General features: G+C 42.3%; 1 protein-coding gene across 1 annotated transcript; it reads left to right on the top strand.

The window, feature by feature from the left end:
- The first annotated feature begins 1,992 nt into the window (after positions 1 to 1,992).
- UNC93A (unc-93 homolog A) lies at positions 1,993 to 25,396 on the top strand. Its single transcript, XM_063125420.1, has 8 exons — positions 1,993 to 2,096; positions 3,763 to 3,944; positions 6,498 to 6,727; positions 9,971 to 10,102; positions 12,644 to 12,855; positions 17,183 to 17,318; positions 20,910 to 21,041; positions 25,143 to 25,396. The coding sequence occupies exons 1-8, from the start codon at positions 2,010 to 2,012 to the stop codon at positions 25,394 to 25,396; spliced, it is 1,365 nt and encodes a 454-aa protein (XP_062981490.1). The 5' UTR covers positions 1,993 to 2,009.
- Positions 25,397 to 26,721: the final 1,325 nt, after the last annotated feature.

The following is a 26,721-nucleotide window of genomic DNA, read 5'->3' on the forward strand; positions in this document are numbered from 1 at the left end:
GACTAGATGGACCCTTGGTCTGATGAAGCATGGCACTTCTTATGTTCTTATAATTGTGTACATTTCCCCTATTATGTGCATTTTAGTATGCATTTTTGCCTAATATAAATGCATTTCCCCTTATATATACATTTTGATTAGAGAATTCCATTGTAAAATTCAGAGAAGCACAACTTCCTAAGTTTAACTGAGTTTCAGTTAGCACAACAGTTTGAAAGCGCAAAATTAGATGAGTTCACATTAAAAGACAAACTGAATGAATTTCTCACCCATCTCTAGTAAACAGTGGGGACAAAGGTTAATGAAACCTAAAGTGCAGCCCTGCTGTTTTATTTTAGATTTACTTATTTTGCATTCCATAGCTCCTTGGACCTATTGATCAACTACATAAATAGTTCAACTACATAAACATTGAAGGTGTGGTACTTTTCACATAGAAAAACTTGTATTGTACTGTATTGCATTGCATTATTCTAAGTACTAGTGTAAAGTCCATGTCACCATGTGCACTGATAGTCCTGCACCTTTCCCACTTTCCCCCCCCCCTTACTCCCCTCAACACAGAGGGGATCAGGAATAATGTAAATGTGCATAGTGTATCCCCTCTCCGAAGTGTGCATGCAGCTCCACCCCGCCCCTCTCTTGCATGCTCTCCCTGTTGGTGGCAACAGCTTAACCATGCAGCTGTGTCCGGGGCCCTCCTTTGCACCACACTGAATGGCCAAGCAGGGCCGTCCATCATGCTGCTGATGGAGGGGCTGTCCTGCCTGTTTGAGATGGAGGAAATTAATTGCTATCAAAGCTCGAGCTTTGAACTTTTTCGAACTTCCAAAATTTTCTGCATGTCTACACTGCTCAGACTTCACTTTAAAACAAAAAATGAGCAAAATTGGTCTGGGAGATCTCAAGTAATAAGCCTTACACGATCATATTCGAATATAAGATTTGCATTATATTTTATATTTTTAAATGTTTGTATGGCATTTTAGTCTTTTAACTGTTTCTAATCTGCCAAGAGATTATTGGTTATTGGGCAGATTAAAAATATAATTAATACATTAAATATAATAAATTAATTAATAAATAAATGGAAAGACTTTAGTTTTTATTTCAGATCTCAAATTAATGTAGACCTCTGGGGAAAAACAAAAGGAAGAGCAAATATATGGGGAGATGCTGCCCAGCCAAAGCTAAACACTTTTAAGCCAACATACAGATAAATTAAAAAAATATCAACATAGCAAATCCAGCTAGGTCTAACCAAGTTGGGGAGAGGTCCTTCATTACACAAACTACCCCTTATTTTTGCATGGAGTGCATTCATGGTGGTTGTTTCTTAAAAAGGAAGACAGTCTCGTGTTCCCCTTTCGTGTAAAGTTTCTCAATTAATAAGTACTATGACTCCTTAAATAGCATCCATGTTGTGCAACTTGCCAAGTAACTTTTTAATCTTTACCCTTTAAGGCTAACCTGTAACTGTATCCCCACCACCACCACAACACACACACACACACATGTTTGTCAAAACACATTCTTCCTTCTCTGCCAGTTCACAGCAGAGGGAGACATGTTATGTTACACTGCAAACAGGCAGCATTAGAAATCCTCGCACTGTTGGAAGACATTTCAACAGTGAGACTGTTGTTTTATACTTTGAATGTTTTTAATTTTTGTGAATTGCCCAGAGAGCTCCAGCTATTGGGCGGTATAGAAATGTAATTAATTAATAAATAAATAAATTTATGTAACAGGGTGTAAGGACTGATAATGTGCAATCTGTGGGGTCCTATATATACTTCAAGACAAGTGAATAAGTAACAGGTTCTTATGGCCTTTTCAATACTGGAGAAGGTAAAGTTCATTGGCAGGAACCCAAATGGCTAACGTGGCTCCTTTGCATTACAGATGAAACAAAGCCAGACCCTGGCTGCCCTTGCTTCCCCTTTCCTGGACTCCCTCCACCATTGAACAGCATCATCTGTTGAGTTTTTATCTTGTGGGACCCAAGCATGGAGAAGACTCTGAAGAATATTCTTGTTATTTCATTTGGATTCTTATTTCTATTTACTGCATATGGAGGGCTCCAGAGCCTCCAGGTAAGTGGATTTCACTTGGATGCTTCCTCAAAGATGGCATGTCCAGCTATGGGATGTACATTCTAGGAGGATACCTTTGAAGAAGATATGTGGGGCTCTAACAGCCTTCCCCATACTGGCGCCCTCTAGATGTGTTGAACCACAACTCCCAGCATCCCCTAGCCAACATGAGTGGCTGGGGACCCTAGGAGTTGTAGTCAAACACATTTGGAGAGTGCCAGTCTGGGGACAGCTGGACTATAACGTAGATGGGTTCCTAATGGAAGAGAGACCTAAGACCATAGGGACATAAGAGTCCTTCTGGATCAGGCCAAAGGTCTAAACAGTCCAGCATCCTGCTTCCTCCTATCCAGTATGGGAGGATGCAGGATGACCCCACACACAAGCAAGGAAGACACTTTCCCTCTCTCCCTGTTGCTTCCTAGTGGGCTGTATTCACTGGGGGACTGCCACTAACTGAGCCTGGAAGCTCTGTAATGACATCTTGACTAATAGCCGTTGATAGCCATGATTTTATCTTGCTCTTCCTAAAGCTATCTATGCTAGTTGCCATCACAGTATCTCACGGCAAAGAATTCCATAACTTAATTATCCATCATATAAAGAAGTACTTTCTTTTAGCTATCCTGAATCTACATCCAACCCTTTAATTGGGCAGCCCTGAGTTCGAGTATTGTTCTAATATTATAATAGAGGGAGAAACATTTCTACCTACCCACCTCCTGCATTCCACTCATGATTTTATAAACATTATGTGCCTTCGGACCATGGCCTGGTGTCATGGCATGATCCTGGGGCAGACCAGGAGGCAGCCACCTCGCTGAAGCTAAGCAGGTCTGGGACTGGTGAGTGCTTGGAGGGGAGACCATTTGGGAACCCCATGTAGCCACCATGAGTTCCACAATGGAAGAAAGGTGGGTTATAAATGAAATAAATGAATTTCTTTTCTTATAAAAAGTCTCAACGTCCTTAGCCTTTCCTTATAGGGAAGCAAAGCAACGAAGAGTCTTGTGGCACCGTAAAGACTAATGAATTTATTCTGGCATTAGTTTTCATGGACCCTGTCCACTTCATTCAGTGGATAAACTGCATGAGATGCATGATCAGATGCAACTCATAGAGAAAGTAATCCAAAGTCTTGATCATCATGGTTGTCTGCTTCTGAATGTTTCCCTGCTCCAAGAAGGCCATAAGAGAAAAGAGAGAGAAATACCGCGTTGCTTGCAGATTTGCATAGACTATTCAACTCTGTGAAAGAGGGTGGGGGCTTTCTTTTCTCCATTCGGAATTATTGGGTGGCTGGGCTAGGATGGGCAGTAGAGGGAGCCTTGAAGATCTGGGAGGCCGTTTTAATGAGAAAGTGTTGCACCTCTATTGATCATTACTAGTTGGTGGGAAGGAGAGCACTTGCTGTCCAATGAAAGGAGAGATATTTCCTCATTGCTCAGGCAGGTTCTCTTCCCACTCTTCCAAGCTTGGACAGTCCCAGAGCAACAGAGACATAGCTTCCCAATGCTCCAATAAACAGGCTGACTCTTGTGGCCAAAGAGAGATGCTTGCCTTTAGGACTTGTTTACTTCTCTCTCTCTATCGCTGATGCCACCCATCCTTAAAAGTCCCCTGTTCTTTGTTGTAACTGCTCACGTGTTGCATTTTGTCTCTACAGAGCAGCCTCCACTCTGATGAAGGCCTGGGTGTTGCCTCCCTGAGCGTAATTTATGCCGCTCTTATCCTGTCTTCCATGTTTCTCCCGCCAATCCTCATTAAGAAGTTTGGATGCAAGTGGACTATTGTGGGTTCCATGTGCTGCTATATTACATATTCTTTGGGCAACTTCTATGCTAGCTGGTAATACTGATCACCTACTTCCTATACAATCTACAATGTATTTGGGGGACTGTAACATACTTTCAACCTGATTGACATAGTACCATAAAAAAATCCACTACGTAAATGTACAAATACTTATTTAAAGAGACCGATATTTGTTTGTAGGTTGGTCTTGCAAAACCTTAGACTGAAGTCAGTTTGGAAGGTTTATTGACCAGAAAACCTTAATATTTTATTTCCTGCTGCTAATGGTAATACCAAGCTGAATGCTTTGGGACTGGAAGTATCACTGGGGTCTAAAAAATTATTATTATTATTATTATTATTATTATTATTATTATTATTATTATTTACATTTAGCCAAAGCTCTCTGGATGGTTTATAAAATCATGTTATTAAAAAAAAATTGCTATTATTATTATTATTATTATTATTATTATTATTATTATTATTTATTTATTTATATAGCACCATCAGTGTACATGGTGCTGTACAGAGTAAAACAGTAAATAGCAAGACCCTGCCGCATAGGCTTACAATCTAATAAAATCATAGTAAAACAATAAGGAGGGGAAGAGAATGCAAACAGGTACAGGGTAGGGTAAGCAGGCACAGGGTAGGGTAAAACTAACAGTAGAAAGTAACAGTAGAAGTCTGCACAACATCTAAACATGCTAAAGATGATTAGATCATAGCAGTTTAACAGGAAATAATATTTCCTAAAAATAATCTTTTATCAAAGTCTTCTAGTCCTAATAGTCAGTGCAATCCTATGCACTCACTTCTACTCAGATGTTACGTTCAATGGGAGTCACCCCCAAGTAAGAGTATGTATATTTTGACAGAAAAGTAAGTATGTGTGCAATCCTATGCATGTTTAGACAGAAAAAAAGTCCTACCCAGTATTCCCTGGGTAGCAATTAATCAAATTTGCATGGTGACCTGGATAGTAGCCAAAGAAAGAAAGTTGGCGTGTAAAGCTGTATCACTTGGGTCAAAGAGTTATTTGCCTAATGTACAGGTATGAGATTGTTATTCAAGGTTAATGGTATAAAAGCTTTCGCTTATCAATTAATGAGCAACAAATATTGCATCAAATCCAGGTTTAGGAACATACCACTGAGTTGGCAGAAGTGGACTTCCTCTTCCTCCTCCCCCACAGCAGCCCCCTACATAGAGGTGGACCCTGCTGAATGGGGTCTGCTGTGGTGCAGTGGGGAGAGAGAGACCTGAAAATGGGGTGGGGTACCTTCTGTGAGCATGACTTTTCCACTCACAGTGGGCAGTTCCTGGATCCAACCCGGCTGCTATTTTCTATGGAGGAGGAGACTATACAGGCACTCATTGTGCCTGTGTATTTCCCTCCATAGCTGAATCAGGGGAGTGAATTGTATTTGAGAATTGGCACAGCAGTTTGGGGGTTATATCCACTTCTCCCTTGTGATAGTCTGATCCAAATCACCCCTTCACCTGGCTTTTGGAGAAGAAGAAAAAGGGGTTATGTCCCCTACCATTCATGGATGGAAAGAGAGAGGGGGGAGGAGGAAAGGGCCCTTTGGCAGCACATGCTACCCCCCATACACTGAAGAATCACCCACCATCTCCCCTCCCTGGATGAATATCTGGTAGATATTCAAGAGAATGAGGGCTTTTTATGCATGGAGGGTAGTATCCAATGTTAGTCCTACATAGAGTAGAACCTTTGAAATGTATAAAACGTAAGTTTGTCACAACTAAGTTAAGACCCATTCATTTCAATGGGTCTATTCTATATAGGACTATTACTGGATACTACACAGAGAGCCCTTTCACTCAAGGAGGAACCCTGTCAAATCATTCCCATGGACGTCCACCACACATTCATCAGGAGAGGAGAGGAATGGGATTCAGCAGTAGACAGGGCAAGCCGCACAGTCCCAAGAACCCCACTACACAGTCAGTGAATGCTCAGAGAGGATTCATGTGAACCTTCCTAAAGACATTAAAGCACCTCACACCACCACCCATGCCACATCTCATTGGGCCCTCTGCTGGTTATTCTCCAGAACATGTTTTGTTAGTAAGTCATGTACACGAAATGTTTTTCAGGTGCTTCTAGTACTCCACACCTGCTTGTTCACATCAAATTTTATCACTAATTATTGTGAAGATTCTCAGACGACTCAGTCACCTTTCTCCCACAGTTCACAGTTCTGTTGTGAATTTCATGGGGGCAGCTGCTTCAGACTTTCCATCACTTGACCAGCTTTCTTGACCTGAATAATAAAAAAAATCTTCCTGTCAAGAATGGCAAGCCTTATGGAGATCTCCACCTCTCATGCATTTGTCAAACATGAATTCTGAGCATTGCTAAAAGTGTAATGAGCAGCAGTTGAATGTGTGTTGACAATGGACATGTAGTTTCTTGTCGATCTTACCACATGAAGATTAAAAAATAACTCCTTACAGTGTAATAACAAACAGTGTATGTAATTTCTCTTAAGTTCAGTTGCCAAGTAGGTTACCTTTGACCTCTCTCTCAGGATGAGTTAGCTTCTTGAAAGAGATAACTAAATAATATACTTTTGACAGGTACACACTGATCCCAACATCTATGATCCTTGGACTGGGAGGAGCACCACTCTGGTCAGCAAAGTGTACATATCTCACGATTGCTGGCAACTCATATGCTCAGAAAGCAGGGAAAATTGGAGCCAACATTGTCAGCCAGTATTTCGGAATCTTCTTCCTGATATTCCAGTCCTCTGGAGTCTGGGGGAATCTTATATCATCACTGGTATTTGAACAGTCACCCAATAAAGGTAACACTCTCTATAAATAAATACATCCCTATGTACTCCAGTTGGGTGTGAGGGTGCTGTTGCACTCATGTTCTGCCCACCCTAGCTGTGGGCAGCTAGTTGGCCACTGCATGCTTAGAATGTTGGACTAGATGGACCCTTGGTCTGATCCAGCAGGGCTCTTCTTATGTACATATATTCTTAGATAGCACATCAAGATGTGGGGAACATGTCGTTTGCAATTAATATAAAAAGAAGGGGGAAAGCTTTTTTAAAGTATATTTCCCCCCATAAAATTGTGCATCTTCAAAGTTCTGGATGAAAATAATCATATTTATAGCTGCTCCATGCCAATGAGGAACTCCCTGACAATACTTAGGCAAGGGACATAGCTCAGTAGAGCATGGACTTTGCATGGATGAGATCCCAGGTTCATCCCCTGGCATCTCCATGTATGGCTGGGAAAGACTTCTGCCTGGAACCCTGGAGAGCCGCTGCCAGTCAGTATAGACAATGCTGTGCTACATGGACCAATGGTCTGACTCAATCCAAGATGGCTTCCTAGGAACTCTCATGCTCCTTTCATGCTTAAAAGGATGCATACAGAAACTTAAATGTCAGAGTTACCAGATAAGGGAACTCACCTTCCCCTTTGCCGATAAGGAAAAGGGAACTTGCATCAGCTCCTGCTCTTAGCTCAATACCACAGCTTGGAAGGACAAAGGATACCTAACCCTATATTGTTTCCAACATTTTTATATACCGTATTTCTTTGATTGTAAGACACCATCGATTGTAAGATGCACACTAATTTCAGTACCACCAACAGAAAAAAAAATCCCTAAGACACACCCGCGATTCTAAGACGCACCCCATTTTTAGAGATGTTTATATGGGAAAAAGTGCATCTTAGAATCGAAGAAGTAGGGTATATATATCACCTCTCCACTCATGAGTGCATAAAATTACACACACTAAAACAAGGCAGATAAAATACAGACATTACAATAAAACAACAGAATCCTGTAAGATCAAGGAGCAGATCAGCAAAATAATATTGTTTTTATCATCCATCTAAATACCAATAGCAAGGGAGCCAGCCTATCCTTCCCGGGGAGGGAGTTCCATTCCCAGGATGCTGCTACATAAAAGGGCCTGGTCTGGAACTCCTACCAACCTCATTTCTCTTTAGGCAGAGCAGGGCAGGGATGGGTATTAAATTGACCCCCATCTGCATGTACCTCATCCCTTTTTAGACCCCTGCCACCTTCAAATCACTACCAAATTTGATGGTGCACAGCAAATGTGAGAAAAGGGTACATTTCCCTTTAAAACAGGTGCACGGAGAGTATGTAACTTGTTTAAATGCAAAATTTAATGCTCCCCAGGGCTTCTGGAAGTGCTATTTTGCATTAAAACAAGATGCGTGCTGCCCATGTACTTTGTTATAAAAAGAAAATATGGCTTTTTTTTCTCACCACTGATTTGCTGCTGCAATTCAGTGGTGGTGATTTCAGAAGAGGACTGTGTGTGGCCCTTGGAGTTCCAGGAGGCAGAAATTGTCCCCCGGAACTTCCAGAGTTGCTCACTACTGCTGTAGGAGGTAAAACAAGTAACAGGGCCTCAGAAGATGAACACCGGCTCTGGACACGTTCATTTATTTGATTCGGAAGTAGCTACGAGTTGAGGCAGTATGTGTTTAAAATAGTGTTGTGCAGTTTTGTGGCAGGGCCAGCTTTAGCATTAGGCAGAGTGAGGCAGTTGCCTCAAAAAGCAGATCCTGTGGGGCAGGGAGCAGTTGTGAGGGGTTGAGGATAGAGTTGTGTGTGCCATGTGGCCTGCACCTATGCCTCCTAACCTAGCCTGCTGCCCCCAGGTGGAATTAATGCTGCTGTTCTGTTGCCAGTGTTGAAGTAAGATTCAACTGCCAGTCTAGTTGTCTTCTCCATATGGAATGCGGCAAGGGGCACCATTTTGTCCTTTGCCTCAGGAAGCAAAAAGTTTTGGCCTGGCCCTGTTTTGTGGCCCTCTCCAGCATCTCAGTAAGGCAGTTTATTTTCCATAGAAGGTAGTGGTCCAGATGAGGAAAACAACAGATGTAACTCCAGATCAGACAACCCAAACCTCTCCATAACTTTTCTTACAGACCTTCCTTCAAGATAACTCCCCCCCCCTCTCTCTCACACACACAGTCCTTTAGGCTACCAAAAGTTTTCCTGGCCTTCAGGGCTCACCTCCAGTCACTAAACACCACTCCAACTAAAGGCTGCCTTTTAAAGATGCATAAAACATACACTGACTTCATGTTAGAATATCGTTATTCATTAGTCCTGTAGTAATTTACTCTAGGGATTTATTTTTATTTTGTATAGTGTTTTGTTTAGCACAAGAATTAAAGGACTAAATGATCTGTGATTGTTAACTCAGGCCAGGTGGAGTTATTAGGCCAGTAAAATGTAATTCCAGGGATAACAATAAAAGCAAGCTACCTCTAGGGACAGATTAGAGCTAAACAACACTGGAACCAATTAAAATGACTGTCCCACATCTGCAATTTTAAGTAGATTGCTGTTGATAGATAAAACTCCAGTGGCTGACCAGACCAAAAGGTACTGCTAGGAAATGCTGCTAGCTTTCTTGAAGTATTACAAGGGATTGTAATATGTGACCATGGCTCAAAGACATAGTGGCCTCCCTGTGAAAGAGCAATGCTTGGAAAGTAGAAATAGTATTCTCTGATGCCATAATAGCCTTCACATTCTTTTGCTTTCCAGCCAGTGTCATTGAGACAGGAAGAACCAATTCTTCTTGCAATGTACTTACAAAGTCATCTTCTATGACATAATTGGGCAAGTTCCAGATGTTTTGCCCTACAACTCCCATGACCCCTCACCATTGGTTATGCTGGCTAGGGCTGGTGAGTGTTTAGGCCAAAACATCTGGAGGGTCACAAGTTCTCCACCCTTGCTCTTTGATCAGGGAAGGGATATCAAGCTTCCTACACTCATGGCATGGAACTGTTCCCACATTGATTTCTCCAGTGTATGTGCTGTGCATTGCAAAGGAATTAGGGACAAATTCTAGGATTTGTCTTTCTAGTATCTTGTCCACCATTATTGGCCTCATTGGAGAAAAGAATCCTGATAAGATTCTGAGGAATCTCGCAGTTCTTTGGAATACAAATCATTATTGTATGATCTCGATTTTGACCTGTACTTTAAATGCTTACAAGTTCTTTTGTTTCATGGTTTTTTAATGGACTAGTGGAAATCTCAGAAGCAGACCTGGCATGCTGTGGTGCATATAACTGCATGACAACAAATACTACAAACAACACTGCAACTTCAACAGGACCAAGTGATACTTTGGTCTATACTCTGCTAGGAATCTATACAGGTAGATGCTCCCAGGGATATTTTATCTTACATACAGGAATATGTATATAAATGAAATAGATATTGTACTAAAGCAGTGCTCTTCAACTGGTGGGTTGTGACCCAAAAGTGGGGTGCTAGATTATTTAGATGGGTTGCAGCAAAGCTGTTGCCGCCATATTGGGCAATTGTGAAAGTGGGTCCCATGTTGCATGTTGGGAGTCCAAGGTGGGTCTCAGGGCTAGACCAGTTGAAGACCACTGTACTAAAGCATGGTCAGAAAGCATCTTATTCAGCTGTGTTGATGATGCTAAGCAGGCCTGGGTAGAGATGGGTGAATTCGTCAAATTTGATTTCACTCCATTTCTCATTTTTCCAGTCTTTAGTTTAGTTCATCCTGAACTTTTAAGTACTTTTTAAAAGTTTTTTAAAAAAATTATGAAGATGTGTGTGACTTTTTTGAGCATTTCTCTAATGCATTTACTTTTCACTAATGTGCAAAAAAAAAAAAAAAATGATTGGAGACCTCTACTGCAAAATTTGGAGTGCAAATTTTGAAGGCTAAATGAGAGCTTCATCAAACCAGCAGATTAACACACACTGTCCATGCCTGGTATCTGGTTTTGCAGCATGGGACTTACATGACGTCATCCCTGTCCTGCACCCATTTTGCCTCTTTTCCTCTGTTTTGCATATTATTTTGGTTTGGGGAAAGTCTAGATTATTTTCCCAAAGAGACTCTAATGCGCCCTTAAGCCTCCATGTAGTACCGTTCCCTTGCTTTTTCCTTTGTTGGGTGTGTGTGCTTTGAATGGAGTCTTGCTGAGGAAAGGGGAGGGCTGGGCAGTTCTCCTCCAGCACTCCATGTCTTGAATGAATTGACTTTTTACTGCTCCAACCCCACCCTCCTTGGCCTCAGCTCCCTCATTTTTAAAGCTAAAGAGATGAAACTTGGTACCTTGAGAGCTCTTAAGTAGAGCTTTAGGCATACCAAGTTTGAATCAGATTGGTTCATCCCTTGAGTTTTTAGGATTTTTTAAAAAAATTCTCTCTTAAACCATTTTCCTGATTCTCTGCCAATGCGAAAGTCCACCTGTTTGCATTTGTGGAGGATTGATTTCCTTTAATTTGATAATGCAAAGCTGTGCATCTGCAGTTCATAAAATGGAGATCTGCTGGTTCCCTTACTCAAGAGTAAATCCTATTAATTTCAACTGCATTTACATCCAAATCATACTAAAATCTGATGCATGCTTACCTTTGAGTAAACCCCATTGAACAGAGAGAGACTTACTTCTGAGTAAACACATATAGAACTGACTTTTAATAGTGTGGTCACTGAGAAGCTTTTTTTTAAAGTCTAAAACAGCAAACTGGAAAGAAGTGCTCTGCAACCCTATGCTTACTTATGAGGTCTTCTGTTTACTCAGAAATAAGTCTCTCTCTGTTCAATGGGGTTTACTCAAAGGTAAGCATGCATCAGATTTTAGTATGACTTGCAGCGTTTATGAAACGGAGGTAAAAAATGTGGAGGCAAACCAGGGGGGAAAGATAGGTGTGATGGAGCCCTGAGTTTTCATTCACATAATTTATTATTATTATTATTTATTTATTTATATAGCACCATCAATGTACATGGTGCTGTACAGAGTAAGTGTCAGAGTAGGTATATTCTTATTAAAATGTGAACCGAACAAATTTCTCATCCATCCTTAGACTTGGGTCTGCTCAAGAAAGACTTAACTAGGGTGACCATATGGAAAGGAGGACAGGGCTGCTGTATCTTTAACAGTTGTATTGAAAAGGGAATTTTAGTATTTGCCAATATACAGTTATGTCTACCTTATGATAGCTAAAGACCACCTGCTAAAACCATAGCTACAGTATCAGGAGATACCAACAAGTCTAAGGCCTTTAAATTCAAATGTTGGGCTCAACATCTCACATTCAAAAATGTTAATTCAGGTTTTGAATGTGAAATGTCCCACTCAAAACCAGAGCAGCACAATGGGAAAATTCATCAAATTTTGCATATTTATGAATATTTGTTTCAACTTTAGTTTATAGAGTGGCCTACACGTGAATTGGCCCTCAGTTAATGTAATAAAGGCTAACACTCCAGTTATGTAGTATGACTTCCCTTTTCATGTATATTTGGGGGGTGGGGGTGGAGGTGAATTGTCACTAAATCTGAGGCTCAGAAAACAAATTCATCAAGAGGCAATGTTGACTCGTGCAAGGATAATGTATCCATGCTGATCGCTGCATAACCTCTGACCTGACCTGGAAGGGTAAGAAATCTCCTCTTACGCAACAGCACGGTAGGTTTTTCCAGCTGTCATAACACAAATGTCACAGCTGAGAAGAACAAATTGTACATGTCACTATGTACAATAAAATCCCTCTAGCCAGGGATTTTATTTAAATTCTTTTGGCCTCTGAGGTTGGATTTAAATTAGAAACAATGACTGGCCAAACAATCTGACCCTATAATTCAGCTCTGATTATAAATAAATGAGATCCTTGTCACTTTTTAACTTCCTTTTTATTCTTAATTCTTCAGCTAGTGGGATCCTAGCTGTGTTGATAGTCATTATATTTCTGGATCGGATCACAGACAATGAATCAGAGGGTGAAGTAAAGAAGATACCATCCTTTTGGTCCACTTTCTTGGCAGCATTCCGACATCTTAAAGATAAACGCCAATGTCTCCTGATTCCTCTGACCATGTACAGTGGGTTTGAACAAGGATTCCTTGCTGGTGACTATACCAAGGTAGGAATGCAAGTAAAACAATTGGTATCTCATATACTTGGGTTATTCACGAAAGACATGAAAAGATGCCAATTGGGCCCTCAGAATACTTTTAGGTGAATCTGCCCCACTGTTTTTTTTTTTAAATTCTAGACTAGAATATGCCTCTTTTCCACAATATGTGAGCACTACAACAAATCAGATGAAAATCTAAAAACAAGAAATGGAAATGGTTTAGTTTCAAGAAATGCACATTCCCAAACCATTTGACCAGTAATAGATGTGTCTTTTTCAAAAGTTAACGCATTTATACCTGACCCTATCACATTTTTTAAACATGGCTGTGTAGTAAAGTAGCATTTACAAGTCTTAAAAAGTAACTGTTGATGTCTGACTCCCACTTTCCACCGCAAGTAGCAGCCTTGGACAAATGAGACCCAGAACCCATCTAAAAAATCTACAGAATCTGGAAAGAATCAGGCTTTTTATATCTAATTGGCTAGGAAAAGCAAGACTCAAACAGAACTGCACAGAGACCACGGCAGAAGGAAATCAAGAGACCAGAGGGGCTTGCTGAAAATGGTGTGTCGCTAGAAGTACAATCCACCCGTAAATTCCATACGCCTCCAATACTTTCAAAAGGAATAGCTGGGACCAGCTAGGTTCAGGAGAATAACCATTCACCACTACAAGGATTAGGGGGAGTTGAAGCTAAGTGGCAAGACAGTCTAGGGAAAGACATTTCCCTGCTTTCCAGCTTTGGTTGATTTGCTTTATGAATTTATAAAGTACTTTGTCAAATAAACTCTGAGTGGCTTGCAAATTTAGGTGAGCTTTGTATTGCCTCCTAAACACCCCTAAAGTGACAGAGTAATCGCATAGGGACTCAGATCCAGGCACTATTAGCATACTCTGAAGGGGTATGCACAGGCAAGGTGTATGCACAAATCCAACTAGGCAATGTAAACAAAAAAAGATTGAATTGAGCTTGGGTCCGTCATCCCAGGTTAACTGAGTATGCAAACAGGCCTTAAAGTGATTTTTCTGTCTTAATGACCCTGTTCAAATGACACGCTAAGCCACGATGGTTAATCATTTTGAGCTAAACATTGTGGCTTAGTATTAGGGTTGTGCACGGACCCCCCCCCCCCCGATCCACTTCTCTTCCAGATTCACATCTTCCGGATCGGGTCCACTCCGCTCCGCCTATGATCTGCTCCGCTTCGCTGCAGAGCTCCGCTTCCCCCCATAGACTTGCATTGAAATCTAAAAATGCCTACAACTTTTTTTCTGTTAATGTTAGAAACCTCAAACTTAGTACCATGATAGCTTATCCATGTATACACATGCATGCCTAGCCTAAAGCAAATCCAAACATCCCCTGATTTTGGGGGGATTTTTGAAAATCGGACACCCCATTTTCAGAAATGGGATTTACTCTGACATTTTGACAGATAAAAACTTTGAAGCAGGCACCCTCACAGATGCCATCTAGATCCACATTCATGGCAAGTTTCAAGCAAATCCCATCATCCCCTGATTTTTGGCGGGCTTTTTCCCTTTTAACTCACCCCAATTCAAGTCCCATGCTAGAAACGTTAGAAGTGTCAAATTAGGCACCATGACACCTGATCCATGAATACACATGCATGCCAAGCCTCAAGCAAATCCAAGCCTCCCCTGATTATTGGGGGATTTTTGAAAATCTGACACCCCAGTATCTCAGGGATTTTTAAAGCTGCAAACAGCTCAATGGGCTTTATTCATGGCCATTTCAAAGGAAATCCCAACATGCCATGAATTGGGGAGTAGATAAACTTAAATATGAATCTTCTTCCACACTTGAAAAAATTATTTGGAACTTTAAAAAGTCTAAGTGAGCGCAGGAAGGACTTATCCCCTGAGTCAAAGCAACACACACACAAACCATCCCTGCGAGGTAGGCACAGAGGAGGAGGACAGGCAGCACTGGGAGCAAGCATGCCGGAGGCTTGTGAGGTTGAACCACAAAGCCCATCATGTAGTACAGCTCCCAGGTGCCAGGTGGGCAGAGAGGCAGGCAGAGATGCCATAGATCTATGGGGAAGTCAGTCCAGGCAGATGCCCCACCGCAACAGCACCCAGGCGGAGGAGGGAAGGCATGCATGCAGCAGACATTTCTGGGGGCACAAGGAAGTGAGCCAAGGATTGTTTCAAAGCCAGTAATGCAAACCATCCTTGCGAGGCGGGCACAGAGGAGGACAGGCAGCACTGGGAGCAAGCATGCCAGAGGCTTGTGGGGTGTAACCACAAAGCCCATCATGTAGTACAGCTCCCAGGCACCAGGCGGGCAGAGAGGCAGGCAGAGGTGTACAACTATGCCAAAGATCTATGGGGAAGTCGGTCCCAGCAGATACCCCAAAACAACAGTACCCAGGCGGAGGTGGGAAGGCAGGCATGAAGCAGACATTTCTGGGGGCACAACGAAGTGAGCCAAGGATTATTTCAAAGCCAGTAATGCAAACCATCCCTGTGAAGTGGGAGCAGCACAGAGAGATGCCTTTTCTTTTGCATTTCACAACTAGGAGGCTAGGAGGATAAGAGTAAAGCTTTGTGATCCTTGCTTCAGAGTTGATTGACTGCATTGTGATCACAGCCATTATTAAACAACAACAAAATAATAACATTAATAGCAGTACTAATTAATATTAATAGCAACAACAACAACAACAACAACAACAACAACAGCAACAACAAGGAGTTGAACCACAATGAAAGCCTGCCTGACTTCACTGAAGAGGAAAAGCCAGGAGAGCTTGGGCTATGGGGTGTATAAATATAAAATGTAATAAATAAATAAACAAACAAAGGAGGTATGTAATTAAAAGCAGCAGAGTTGCTGAATAAACAACAAGAAGATTTTTTTTAAAAAGGCTATGTCTGTCTTTTACCAGTAAGAGGAAAATGGACGTGCCCAGGGGGAGGGGGAATTATTCCAATTTGACTGGCCCTAAGTAAGTACCAGTTTTTAAGAAGCTACCAGACACTTCAACTCATGACAGACATAGCTTCTCCACTGGTTTATCTTTGGAGGGCTCTGATGACCCTCCAAGGACAGGACAGTGTGTGTGCACTGGGCACGTCCACATGCCCTAGGGGACCTCATCCCCTTGCACCACATCTATTCAGTTGTTCACCAAGGTTAGGGTGGGTAGCAGTACTGTGTTCCTATCTGTTATTTATTTGCTTAGTATATGATCAGGTTGTGTTTGTGCATTTGGTGGGGCTACTGTTTAAAAAAAAACACTGGGAAAAGTCCGTTCAGAGACTAAGAAAGAAAAGTTTCCCAGTATCCCAAGTTACTAAGTATCCCATTTTGCTTATCCCCCCCCTCCAACTTTGGGATTGGAGGATGCTTGATCAGGTGATCATGATTGGGAGTTGAATCTGCCTCTCAGCACTTCAAAAAGGTACCTCTCCCGCTTTTTTTACCCTATTTTTTTAAAAAATATAGCAAGCAAACCGCAGCACGCAAAGTGCTGAAAATAGGCTCAAAATGAACCCCACCCACGACTGTCTAAGCACAGCGAGTTTCAAATAGATAGCTTGAAAAACAAAAAAGTTATCCACCATTGTTTTCTGCAACGCAATCCTATGGGCGAAAAAATCCAAAATGGTGGGAGGAGCGCTCCGCGAAAAGAGAAGCGATTCGCTTATGGTTGCTTCTCTTCGCCATGCTTCTCCAGCCCCCCGATTCGCTTCTACTCTGCCTCAGGTGGAGGCGGATCACCCCGGTTCGCTGTTGCTTCTCCGATTCTAAGCGAAGCTGATCACACCCCTACTTAGTATGTTGTATGAACCATTCTTAACTACGGTGGCTACATAACCATGGTGGCTACATAACCATTTTCTGCAAAAGGGTGGGTGGCCTAACCATGGCTTGTCTGAACAGGCCCATAGAAGCAGTTCTTAGCCATATTTTGCCACTAGTTTATTCCCTCCATGATCTCTCTCCATTTAAATGCACTGTACTTGGATGCCCATGAAGCCAAAGAGTTTACCATGGGGCTGTCAGCCAGCCACAATATATCTACTCTCCCTTCATAAATGATTTGTATGCATTTTCAGCCACCACAGCTTTTGCATTTGACAGCATGTATGGAAAATGACGAAACCGTTGTCTCTGCCCCACCCCTGCACAGCAGGCACACATTAAATCCAGAAGGCTCTGTGGCAAGATATGGAGTGGCACATTATTGATCATGGACTTTGAAACAGACCTTGAGCCTTCAGCCTCAAGCAAGAGAGGCAATGTTGCTGCCATGATGAATAATAGACTATGTCTGCATCTCTTTCTCTTTTTTTCTAGTCCTATGTGACCTGCGCCCTCGGGATAAATTTTGTCGGCTACGTGATGATCTGCTTCTCAGCTACAAATTCTCTCTGCTCCATGCTCTTTGGAAAGATTTCCCAATTCACTGGCAGAAAATCTCTCTTTGCACTGGGTAAGTGAAGGCTAACTGCCTCATCTGGCACGGTGATTTGGATGTGTGCGCACTTCGGAGCATTGGCCACAATTTAAGAAGCCGCCAGTCAAAGTATGATCGAGCTAGAGTTTCCCCCTCATTAATGGGGAGCTGGGAAAGCAACAGTCTCAGTTCGTATAAATATTGGAATTTGTCTGTTTGTTTCAGAGAGATACTCTCAGTGTTCCAGACACAACAGGAATTGTTGTTGTTGACAACTCATAAGTATTTCCTAACTCTGGAGCGTTATTTGTGTGGTCAGATGGGATTCGTGAAGTTGTTGTACAGCATGTTAATTCTCACATCTAATCCCAAATCAACAACAACCCAACTTTATTGTGAAATCCCAAGCAAACCCCAAACCAGTAGCCTGAGCAGGGAAGAAAAAGAATTCCTTCATTACCAGTAATTGGATGAAAGGAAGAAAAAGGATTCGAATGGTTACTAGGTGTCCATAAGAATGGTTACTAGGTGTCTCCTGAATAGATCCACAGGGGAATGCATTGCTTCTGTAGTAAGAAAGCAGTATGCCATAGATCTGCCTGCCCCATTGTAGAGACGATGACTTCAGGGCCGGCCCTACTATTAGGAAGAGTGAGGCGGCTGCCTTAAGCCGCAAATGCTGTGGGGTGGGGAGCAGTGGCAAGATATCGGAAGGTGGTGCTGTGTGTGCCCTTGGTCCTGCCCTGGGTCCCCTAAGCTATCCTGCTGCCCTCAGGTGCAGTGGAAGACGCCATCCCATCACCAGTGTTGAAGATTCAACTGTCTGATTGGCTTTTGTACATGGGAAGGGGGTGGGGTGGGGGACGAGGTGCCATCTCGTCCTTTGCCTCAGGAAGCAGAATGCCTTGGGCCAGTCCTGGCTGACCTGACTGCAGTACAATTTATAGGGTCAACTGGGAAGCTTCTGCGATTCTCATGAGAGACTGTTAAAGCTTTTATTATGCCATTGCCTTGCCTCAAATATGGGGATCCAAACATCATTGTCTTCCCTCTCATAGCCCTCTCATGCTTTCCCACAGTTTCTTCTGTCTCTTTCCTTACCACAGAAAATCTGTTAAGGAAAATAAATGCTTCCTTGACTGTTAGCACTGGGATACCTCTGCCTGGAAGCACCCCAATTTGGGCCCCATTTCCTAGCCAGGCCTCCTCTGCCATTTTATAACCAGGGATTTAGCACTCTCTGAATTTTCCAAACATATAGCTCCTGATTATCTGGCAATCCAACGGTGACAATAAATTCAAGGAAAGAGGCACTGAAGGGATTTTATCCCTTCCCCCAATTCAAAATATCTTGACCTTGGATTTATCTCTTGATTCAACACCCAAATCAAATGAAGGCTGCGGACTATACACACTTACCTAGGAATAAATCCCATTGAATTCAAAGCGACTTGCCTCTGAGTAGACATGTGTAGTATTGTACTATGTGGATGTTTTGTTTCAGACTAGGTTTTCTCACTGTGCTGAATCTACTGCTGTTCAGGCCAGAACTCCCTTTACCACAATGTCCTCACAACAAATGGTTCCCTTGCAAGATGTGGAGAAATGAACAATGGCCACTCACAGCTACACATACTTGTTAAGGTGATGATCCGACCAGTGGCATGAAGCATTTGGTGAACTTGGCACATCATCTCTCTTGGGTTTGCACCTCTCATGTGCCACTGGCCATTTTCATGAGCTGTTCACACATTTGCAAAATTGAACCTCCAGAGCTTCACATCTAAGAAGACTGATGAGAAATGTTCCCAACTACGTGTTCTGGCTAAATTCCAGGTCTTGCTGAAATCAGTTGGGATTTTGCTATGTGCTTCATATAGATTTTTTTTTTTTTAAGGACTGTCAGATGAAATATACTGGCTGTGATGCTGAAATGGTTAGCCAAGTCTGGAATAAGTGGCCTTTCCCTCTACCCTCCTTTGCAACTAGCATTAGTTTGTTCATCGAAAAGGAGTTTGAACTTGGGAATATCACAGGTCGAATTCATACCTAGAGACAAGTTGTCTATTGCTAGTTTGGTTCTTCCATTTTGAGCAGAGGTGGGGAAGAGGTGCCCTCCAAATGTGGTTAACTATAACTCCCATCAGCTCTAGACAGTACAACCAGTGGTGAGGGATGATAGGGGTTGTAGTCCAACAACATCATGTTCCCCATCCCTGATACAGAAGAAATGACATTTATAGGACACAAAGCTGTAGGACACTACGAGGTGAAGCTGACTTTGTGATTAAAGTAGTAAGAGTTGAAAGGTACCTCAAAGGTCATCTAGTCCAACATTCTGCTAATGCAGGAAATTAAGCTGCTACAGCATTTATTTTATTTTATTTTTATTTATTTCTATACTACCCAATAGCTGAAGCTCTCTGGTCATTTTACAAAAATTAAAATATAGTATGAAAGCGTAAAACAACAATATAAAACCACAATACATCCAGCTTCTAGCCACCCGCCCTCTGCTTAATAACCGCTAGCGAAGGAGCGGGGCAGGTGCAAGAAATGTTGCTGCCTGATGCAAAGAACATGATGGGTTCTCCCATCCCACCAAAGCCAAGCCAGATTGCATGGCACACGGCTCTCTCCTCAACACCTTTCTGCCACCTGCTGGCATCTGCTGCCTGAGGCAACTGCTTTACTCTGCTGAGTGATAGGGCCGGCCCTGCGAAGGAGAGCCCACCCACTGCTGAACAACTTGTACCATCACAAATTATTTTTAGGATTGTTTTGCCCTGAGAGCATTCCACTTTCCCCCTTCCTTTCCTTAGAAAGCAGTTCTGATTAAAGAATTTAACTACAGCAGAAAACTGTCAAAGAAATAATTTCAGTTCCATCTTATGCTGCATCTGGACTCCTATGTTCTTGTGGGATTTAGACAAGATCACAGAGAGTAGTTCTATCAGTGGATATTTGCTATAACAGCTAAACGAAGCCCTTCCATATAGAGGCACCAGTCACCAAATCTGAGAAAGCACCAAATGGAAGAAAGGGTGTGGGGGCAGGGGAACCCTGAGCAGCTGGACTGGGTCCCAAGTGGCCTGGATTTGTCCCTTGGGGACAAATCAGCACCCCCCAGATTAAATGGCCAAGAGCCATGTGAGATCTTGGTTCATCTACACTTTCAATGGCTGTTATTCCTTTGTGTCCTTCTATTTGCCATTGAGAATGTGCCCTGGGCAGTTGGTGGGGACCCAAAAGCTCTTGAACTTGTCACCTGGAATGCAGAGGTATGATCACCAAGCAGATGCACATCTTAAGCTGCCTTTGTACACCTTCTCCCCAAATGCAAGCAGTGGTTCTCCAAGGCATTTATACAGCTGGAATTTTGACATGCCAGCTGGTTGTGTGTGCTTATAGTTGGGCTGGTCCTACCGGTTTGTTTCCAGGGTCAACAAACCAGTGGCCACTGCGAGAAACAAAGTGACATTTCATTTATTACATTTCTATACCTCCCAATAGCTGAAGCTGAAGGTGGGCCTTGGTCTCATGCCGCTGAGCAATTTTTTAATGTTCTTAAACTGATAGTTTATAATGTTCTTTGTTGTTTTCTCTTGATCTTTCCTAACCCAACAGGTGCAGTTCTGAACCTTGCCTGTGTAATAACACTGTTGATCTGGAAACCTCAACCAAAGCACCTGGCTGTTTTCTTCATAGTACCTGCCTTCTGGGGTGTGTCTGATGCTATTTTGCAGACACAGACCAATGGTAAGCCTTGACTCTGACAGAAGCCTGATGGCATAATCCTGTGCATGTTTACCAGTATGTCAGTTCCACCGTCTTCAAAGGAACTTACTCCCAGGAAAGTGTGCCTAGGATCAAGGCCATAGGGCCAAAACAGACATTACTTTAAAGATGGGGAAAAACTATGTCTCCTGCCCCAGCCCTGGCCCATTTTTACACTAAAGTAGATACAGAAAGCCTGATCAGGTTTGGGACCCCAATATAACCTCCTATTTCCTGTTCTAAGCTTCCTGATCTCTATATTCTGCCTAAACCTTTGATCAAACTATTAACCTTTTGGCTGGAATTGACTAGCAGAGACACACACAAAATATTTAACCACATAATATACCACAACCAAATGAAATTCTAAAAATGGAGGGCAGTTCTGTTTCTCACAGAAAGAAGAAGAAGAAGAAGAAGAAGAAGAAGAAGAAGAAGAAGAAGAAGAAGAAGAAGAAGAAGAAGAAGAAGATCTTAGGCATGTTGAAATACAGACACTTGGATGTCCCACCAACAGATGTTGTTCCATTAAGAAGTATCCTCGTACATACCTTCTCTCTCATTTCCTGTCTTGTAAGAACAACAAAGCTGAACTAATTGAGGACTGAAAACAGGTTAAATGTGGCCGTGCTAAGAGATGTTTATTGAATATTGGTGGCTGAAGGGCTCCATCCCTATCTGTGAAGTTTAGGGGAGAAGGAGGTATTATTAAGAACTTTTCTACACAAGGCATTTACTGTGCACTCATCATTCCCTGCTCACAATTGTTTACGGGTTCTTTAGATGATGCCGTGACCCTCTAGTTTCACTAGTGTTTGTAAACAGCACTTTGCCAAGTTGTTTTTAAAACAGGGGAAATGCGATATTATTTAAAGAAAGCACAATTTCCATTTGTGTATTTGTACTATTCTGCTATACCACAGTGCCACCTAGAGGTTATGTAGTGAAAAAGCAGAAAAGGAACCACTCTTTGTAGAGCTCAGATCTCAATTCTGCAACAAAACCAAAAGCAGATGCAGCAGATTAATAGCCTCAAATAGAAAAGTCCTTTGACTTTGTATGCAGACTGTCCTCCAGCTAAAAAAAGGATCTGAGAGCAGATGATGGGCAAGATCTTTGTCTGAGACTCAAGAGACCTGCTTCTGAAGAAGAAGCACTACTCACATGCTCAGAAATCCACTCTTCCTTATTATTACTTCACCATGTATTATTACAGCACCATGTACATTGATGGTGCTATATAAATAAAATAATAATAATAATGTTGCAGGCCTTAATCCTGCAATTTAAAACAGGTTCTAGAGCAGAGCTGAAATTGAACCCTTATGCTTTGGGTTTATGTGCAGCATGATCTAAACCAACTCATTTTAGTAATCAGTTCCTTACATTCCAGAAGGAATTGAGAAGACCAAAAATTAACCACCTATTAGGATTTAAGCAAGTCACTGTTCAAAAAGATATTTTTTATGGATATGAAATCTAATATTGATCAAGGGCTCCCCCTAGAGGATATTAATGAGAAATACATGGATTGTTCCCCCACATTTTCAGATACTTTTGTCCAAATGTGCATTCCATATTTGTCTTTATTTTGAACTCATAGCATACTACAAGTTAACAGTGCAATCCGATGCATCTCTACCCAGAAGTAAGCCTAGTTGTTTTCAGTGGAGCTTTCTCCCAGGTAACACTCTGGAAGATTGCAGCCTAAATCTCTTTTACTTCATTTGGCCTTCTCTAAGGGCCGCTGCATGTAGATTGCATGTTAATTTCCATACAGAAACACTTTTCACATTATAATTTTGTAACATGCAGTGCAGCCTTCTCTTTGAATAGTTGCTTTTTAAACAGAATTATGTTGCAGAGTACAATTAATTAAAGGATAAAAACAGAATACTGTTTTTTTTAAGTCCAAGTCACCTTTTTCAACAGGATATGAAGGAAGCCTGGATACTTTTAAAAATAAAAATAAAAAATAGAGCAGCTATCATGTCCAACAGACTCATGTGCCATTCCAAAGCTTCTCGTTACATATGAACCAAGTGAGAGTGGTTTGTTAATAGCCCATGGATTCTGGGTGGCTTGTCAATCACCCCAACAACCCACCCTTGCCAGGTTTGCACATAAGGAGAAGTTACGCGTGCCCCCAGTATGCCCTGAATATTGAAAACAGCGGCCACCATCGCAACAAGAAGCCCCACAGGGAAATTCACCCACAGTGATTTCTCGTTACATGAGAACCAGTCCTCTGAGTAAAGCTTGGCTGGCCAACTGCTCTGCAGAGCAGCACTGGGCACTTCCCTGCTTCAGCAAAGGCCACAGCAAGGGAGCAACGGGCATGGCTCTCCACAAAGCACACCCACCCAGCCAAATGCCTCACTCTGAGGGGGTTCTTTTTCAGAACGAGGCATTAGTGGTGAGTTGACCCTGGAGATTGGGAGTGCTGTGGCCTGTGTGCTCCACCCCAATACCTTGCTCTGAAGAAAGGCTCCCACAGAGCAAGGTACTGAGGGGAAAGCGGAAGGTGACACACAGGCTCATGCTTCCCCACTCCCCAGCAGCAACGGTGGTAGCATGTCCTCCCAGTGAACAAGCAGAGGCTTAGCTTGCCCACCTCTACTTCAGAGTAAGCAGGATTACCCAGCACTCCATGAATATTTAAAGCAAGAGGCAACGATTGAGCCCACATTCCCAACACAGCTTGCTTTTTTTTCCACTAAAATGTCCAGGCCCCTCTGCTCCTGTACTCCCGAAGTACCAATTGAAGCCAGTTACTTTCTTCTGAGTAGACGTGGTTCAACCTCTGCTCTCCCCACACCCTTTCTCCACCTAGCTTTCCCTTCTGCTAATCAGTGCTCAAAGTACGCCCACCGTTCTATTCACCCCACCAGTGACACACGCACAGAGAGTCATGGCAGCTGCAGAGTAAAGTTAAAATGCGCAGTCAAAGGGCACCGCAAAAATGTGCAGCTTCGAGATGGATACCATGATGTGGCTGCGACTTGGCAGCAGCTGTATCCTCTAAACAAAAGTGCACACCTTTGCAGCCATGACGGAGTAAATACGCTGTGCAGACATGGCTCCTTTGAAAATCTCCCCAAGCAAGAGTGTGGCCCACTGAACTCCCAAGGCTGTTTCCAGCCCAGCTAAAACTCACAGCTCAAATCCCTCCACATTTTACCTCTGTGTCCATATTCAAAACTGCACCAGCACTGTTTCTCTACCCTCCTTTATTTATTTATTTATTTATTTATTTATTTTTGCATTTATATTCCAACTTTTTTCCTCTAAGGAACCCAAGGCGGCGTACATAAACCTCCTCCTCTCCATTTTAGCCTCACAACAACAACCCTGTGAGGTAGGTTGGCCTGAGAGTCTGTGGCTGGCCCAAAGTCACCCAGTGGGTTTACATGGCTGGGTGAGGATTAGAATCCAGATCTCCCGACTCCCAGTCCAACACTTTAGCCACTACACCACACTGGCTCCTTAATTTTATTTAATAAAGTAAAACCCTTTCATAAAAGCCAGGCGAAGTTTCTTTTGTGCAGGTGTCCTGCCTTGTTCACGGAACTTTATGGGGTGGGGAGAATGTTCAGATGATGTCACCTTGCATTTGTAATCTGTGTTTTCCATCAGCTTCTTCTGTCTTTTTTCTTACAACAGAAAATCCATTAAGGAGGGAAAGACAGTATAGCTGCAGTGTGTCTTTTGATAGGTAACACTAGGAGCCGTCTGTCTGGAAGCACCCCCACTGAAGAGTGGCACTTTCTAAAGGCAGGGGCAAGCAATTTCCTGCATCAAGGAACATACCTTCTTTTGTTAGTCCCTGACCACTTCTGTGTTGCCTGGTGATAGGCTCATTCACAGTGTCAGACAAACTCATAGCAATATATAGATTGATCGGTTTAAGCAAGGACATGAGATGATTCTAAAGCAGTTGCCCGGTACAAAATAAAAGACGTAATACAATATTTTATTACAGTGTGAACTTTTCCAGGAAAGGGTGCTAGCTGTGGCTGTTAAAAACAAAAAGAATATCAAGCATAATATTTTACCAAATTCTTCTTTTTCATTTGTTCATAGCTCTCTATGGAGTTTTATTTGAAAAGCACAAGGAAGCTGCATTTGCTAATTATCGCCTGTGGGAATCACTGGGATTTGTCATTGCCTTTGGCTACAGCATTTTCTTACATGTCTACATCAAACTGTATATTTTATTGGCTGTACTGGCAGTGGCCATGGTCTTATATGGAATAGTCGAGTACCTGGAATCTAAGACTTCTCCTGGAACACCCGACACTGCAAAGCAGGAGACCGTCAGTAAAACAGTTTTTTAATTTCTATTTGATTTGTGTTGTTTTTTTTAAAAAAAATTAAGGGGAATCAATAAACATTGCTAGTACAAAAAATGCTTTATTTTGCAGTAACTCAGTTGTATCAGTGTAGCAAACATAATTTGACAGTTGCAGGCTTACCACTTTAATGGGTGCAAACAACATTTCCATCTAACACAATGCAATGGGCCACATTTTCAAGAAGCTGTGATTCTATGACCAACATAAGAGTTTGATGTTTACACTTAGTTTTGTGTCAATTATTAACTTCTTTGGCACAGTCAACTGGATTCACACATAGCATTGTGAGAGCTCAGTCTGAGAACCCAGACAGAAACACAATTTCTGAGTCCTCTGTAACTCCACTGTTGGCTGTGGAGCTCTGTGAGAACCAGACACAACTTCTGTCTCAAGATAAGGAGCCAGTGCAGTCCAGAAGACAGCGTGTTCATGTTGAACTGGATTTTCAATCCTAGACTAGCTAAGCTGATGGCTTTTGCATTACCTATACCTCCTCCTTTATTTCTATAAAATGGGGATAATCAATAATAATACTATTTATTTGTTACCCGCCTCTCCCTCCAGATTGAGGCGTGGTACAACACCGCAAGATGGACTATAACACAAGATGGACCATAACACATCATGCAATAGGGCTAGAAGACAATGCATGGCAAATTGTCTCTGAGTTGTACTTGGTGACTCCTGCTATAAGATCAGTCCAAGGAATCCTGGAGCTGGTATGAAAACCAGAGACTCCAAAACATGTACTGTATGAATATGGAAACTGTTTGCATTTCACATGAGTTCACGCTCTGAATTAGAGATCATGGGTGTTCAGAAATAGTCACTTGTTACATTTGCATTGCTTTTCCAAAGAACTCAACACTACATACATGGGCTACCAGGGGAATCTTCCAAGCACCCACTGAAACTCAACCACAGCATGCCCACACATGGAGCTACACCCCAGATCTCTTGCTCATGAGAACTACCCCATTCACTGCAAGGAAGTTTTCTCCCTTGAAGTGTGGCTTCAGATAATGAGAACTTCACAGGAATTTCTGTCCTTGGAACCTTTGGGACTAAAGACAGAAACAAAAACAATCCTTTCCTCATTCAGTTAGATGAAAGTACTAAAGGTCTCTTGAAACCAAACTGTGAACAGTTTCTCGAGAGCAGCAAAGGTAAGAGATGAAATCAAACACAAACATGCGTAGTTTCGATGACCAAATCCCACCTTAATAAGCACAGAGAGGTAGGAGCTCCTCCTTCTCACCACCATTGTCTGTTCCAGAGTGAGAGGCAGGTGAACAAGCAGAAGTGAA

Source organism: Elgaria multicarinata, chromosome 4 (genome assembly GCF_023053635.1).
Source record: "Elgaria multicarinata webbii isolate HBS135686 ecotype San Diego chromosome 4, rElgMul1.1.pri, whole genome shotgun sequence".
In the NCBI taxonomy this organism is placed as follows: domain Eukaryota; kingdom Metazoa; phylum Chordata; class Lepidosauria; order Squamata; family Anguidae; genus Elgaria; species Elgaria multicarinata.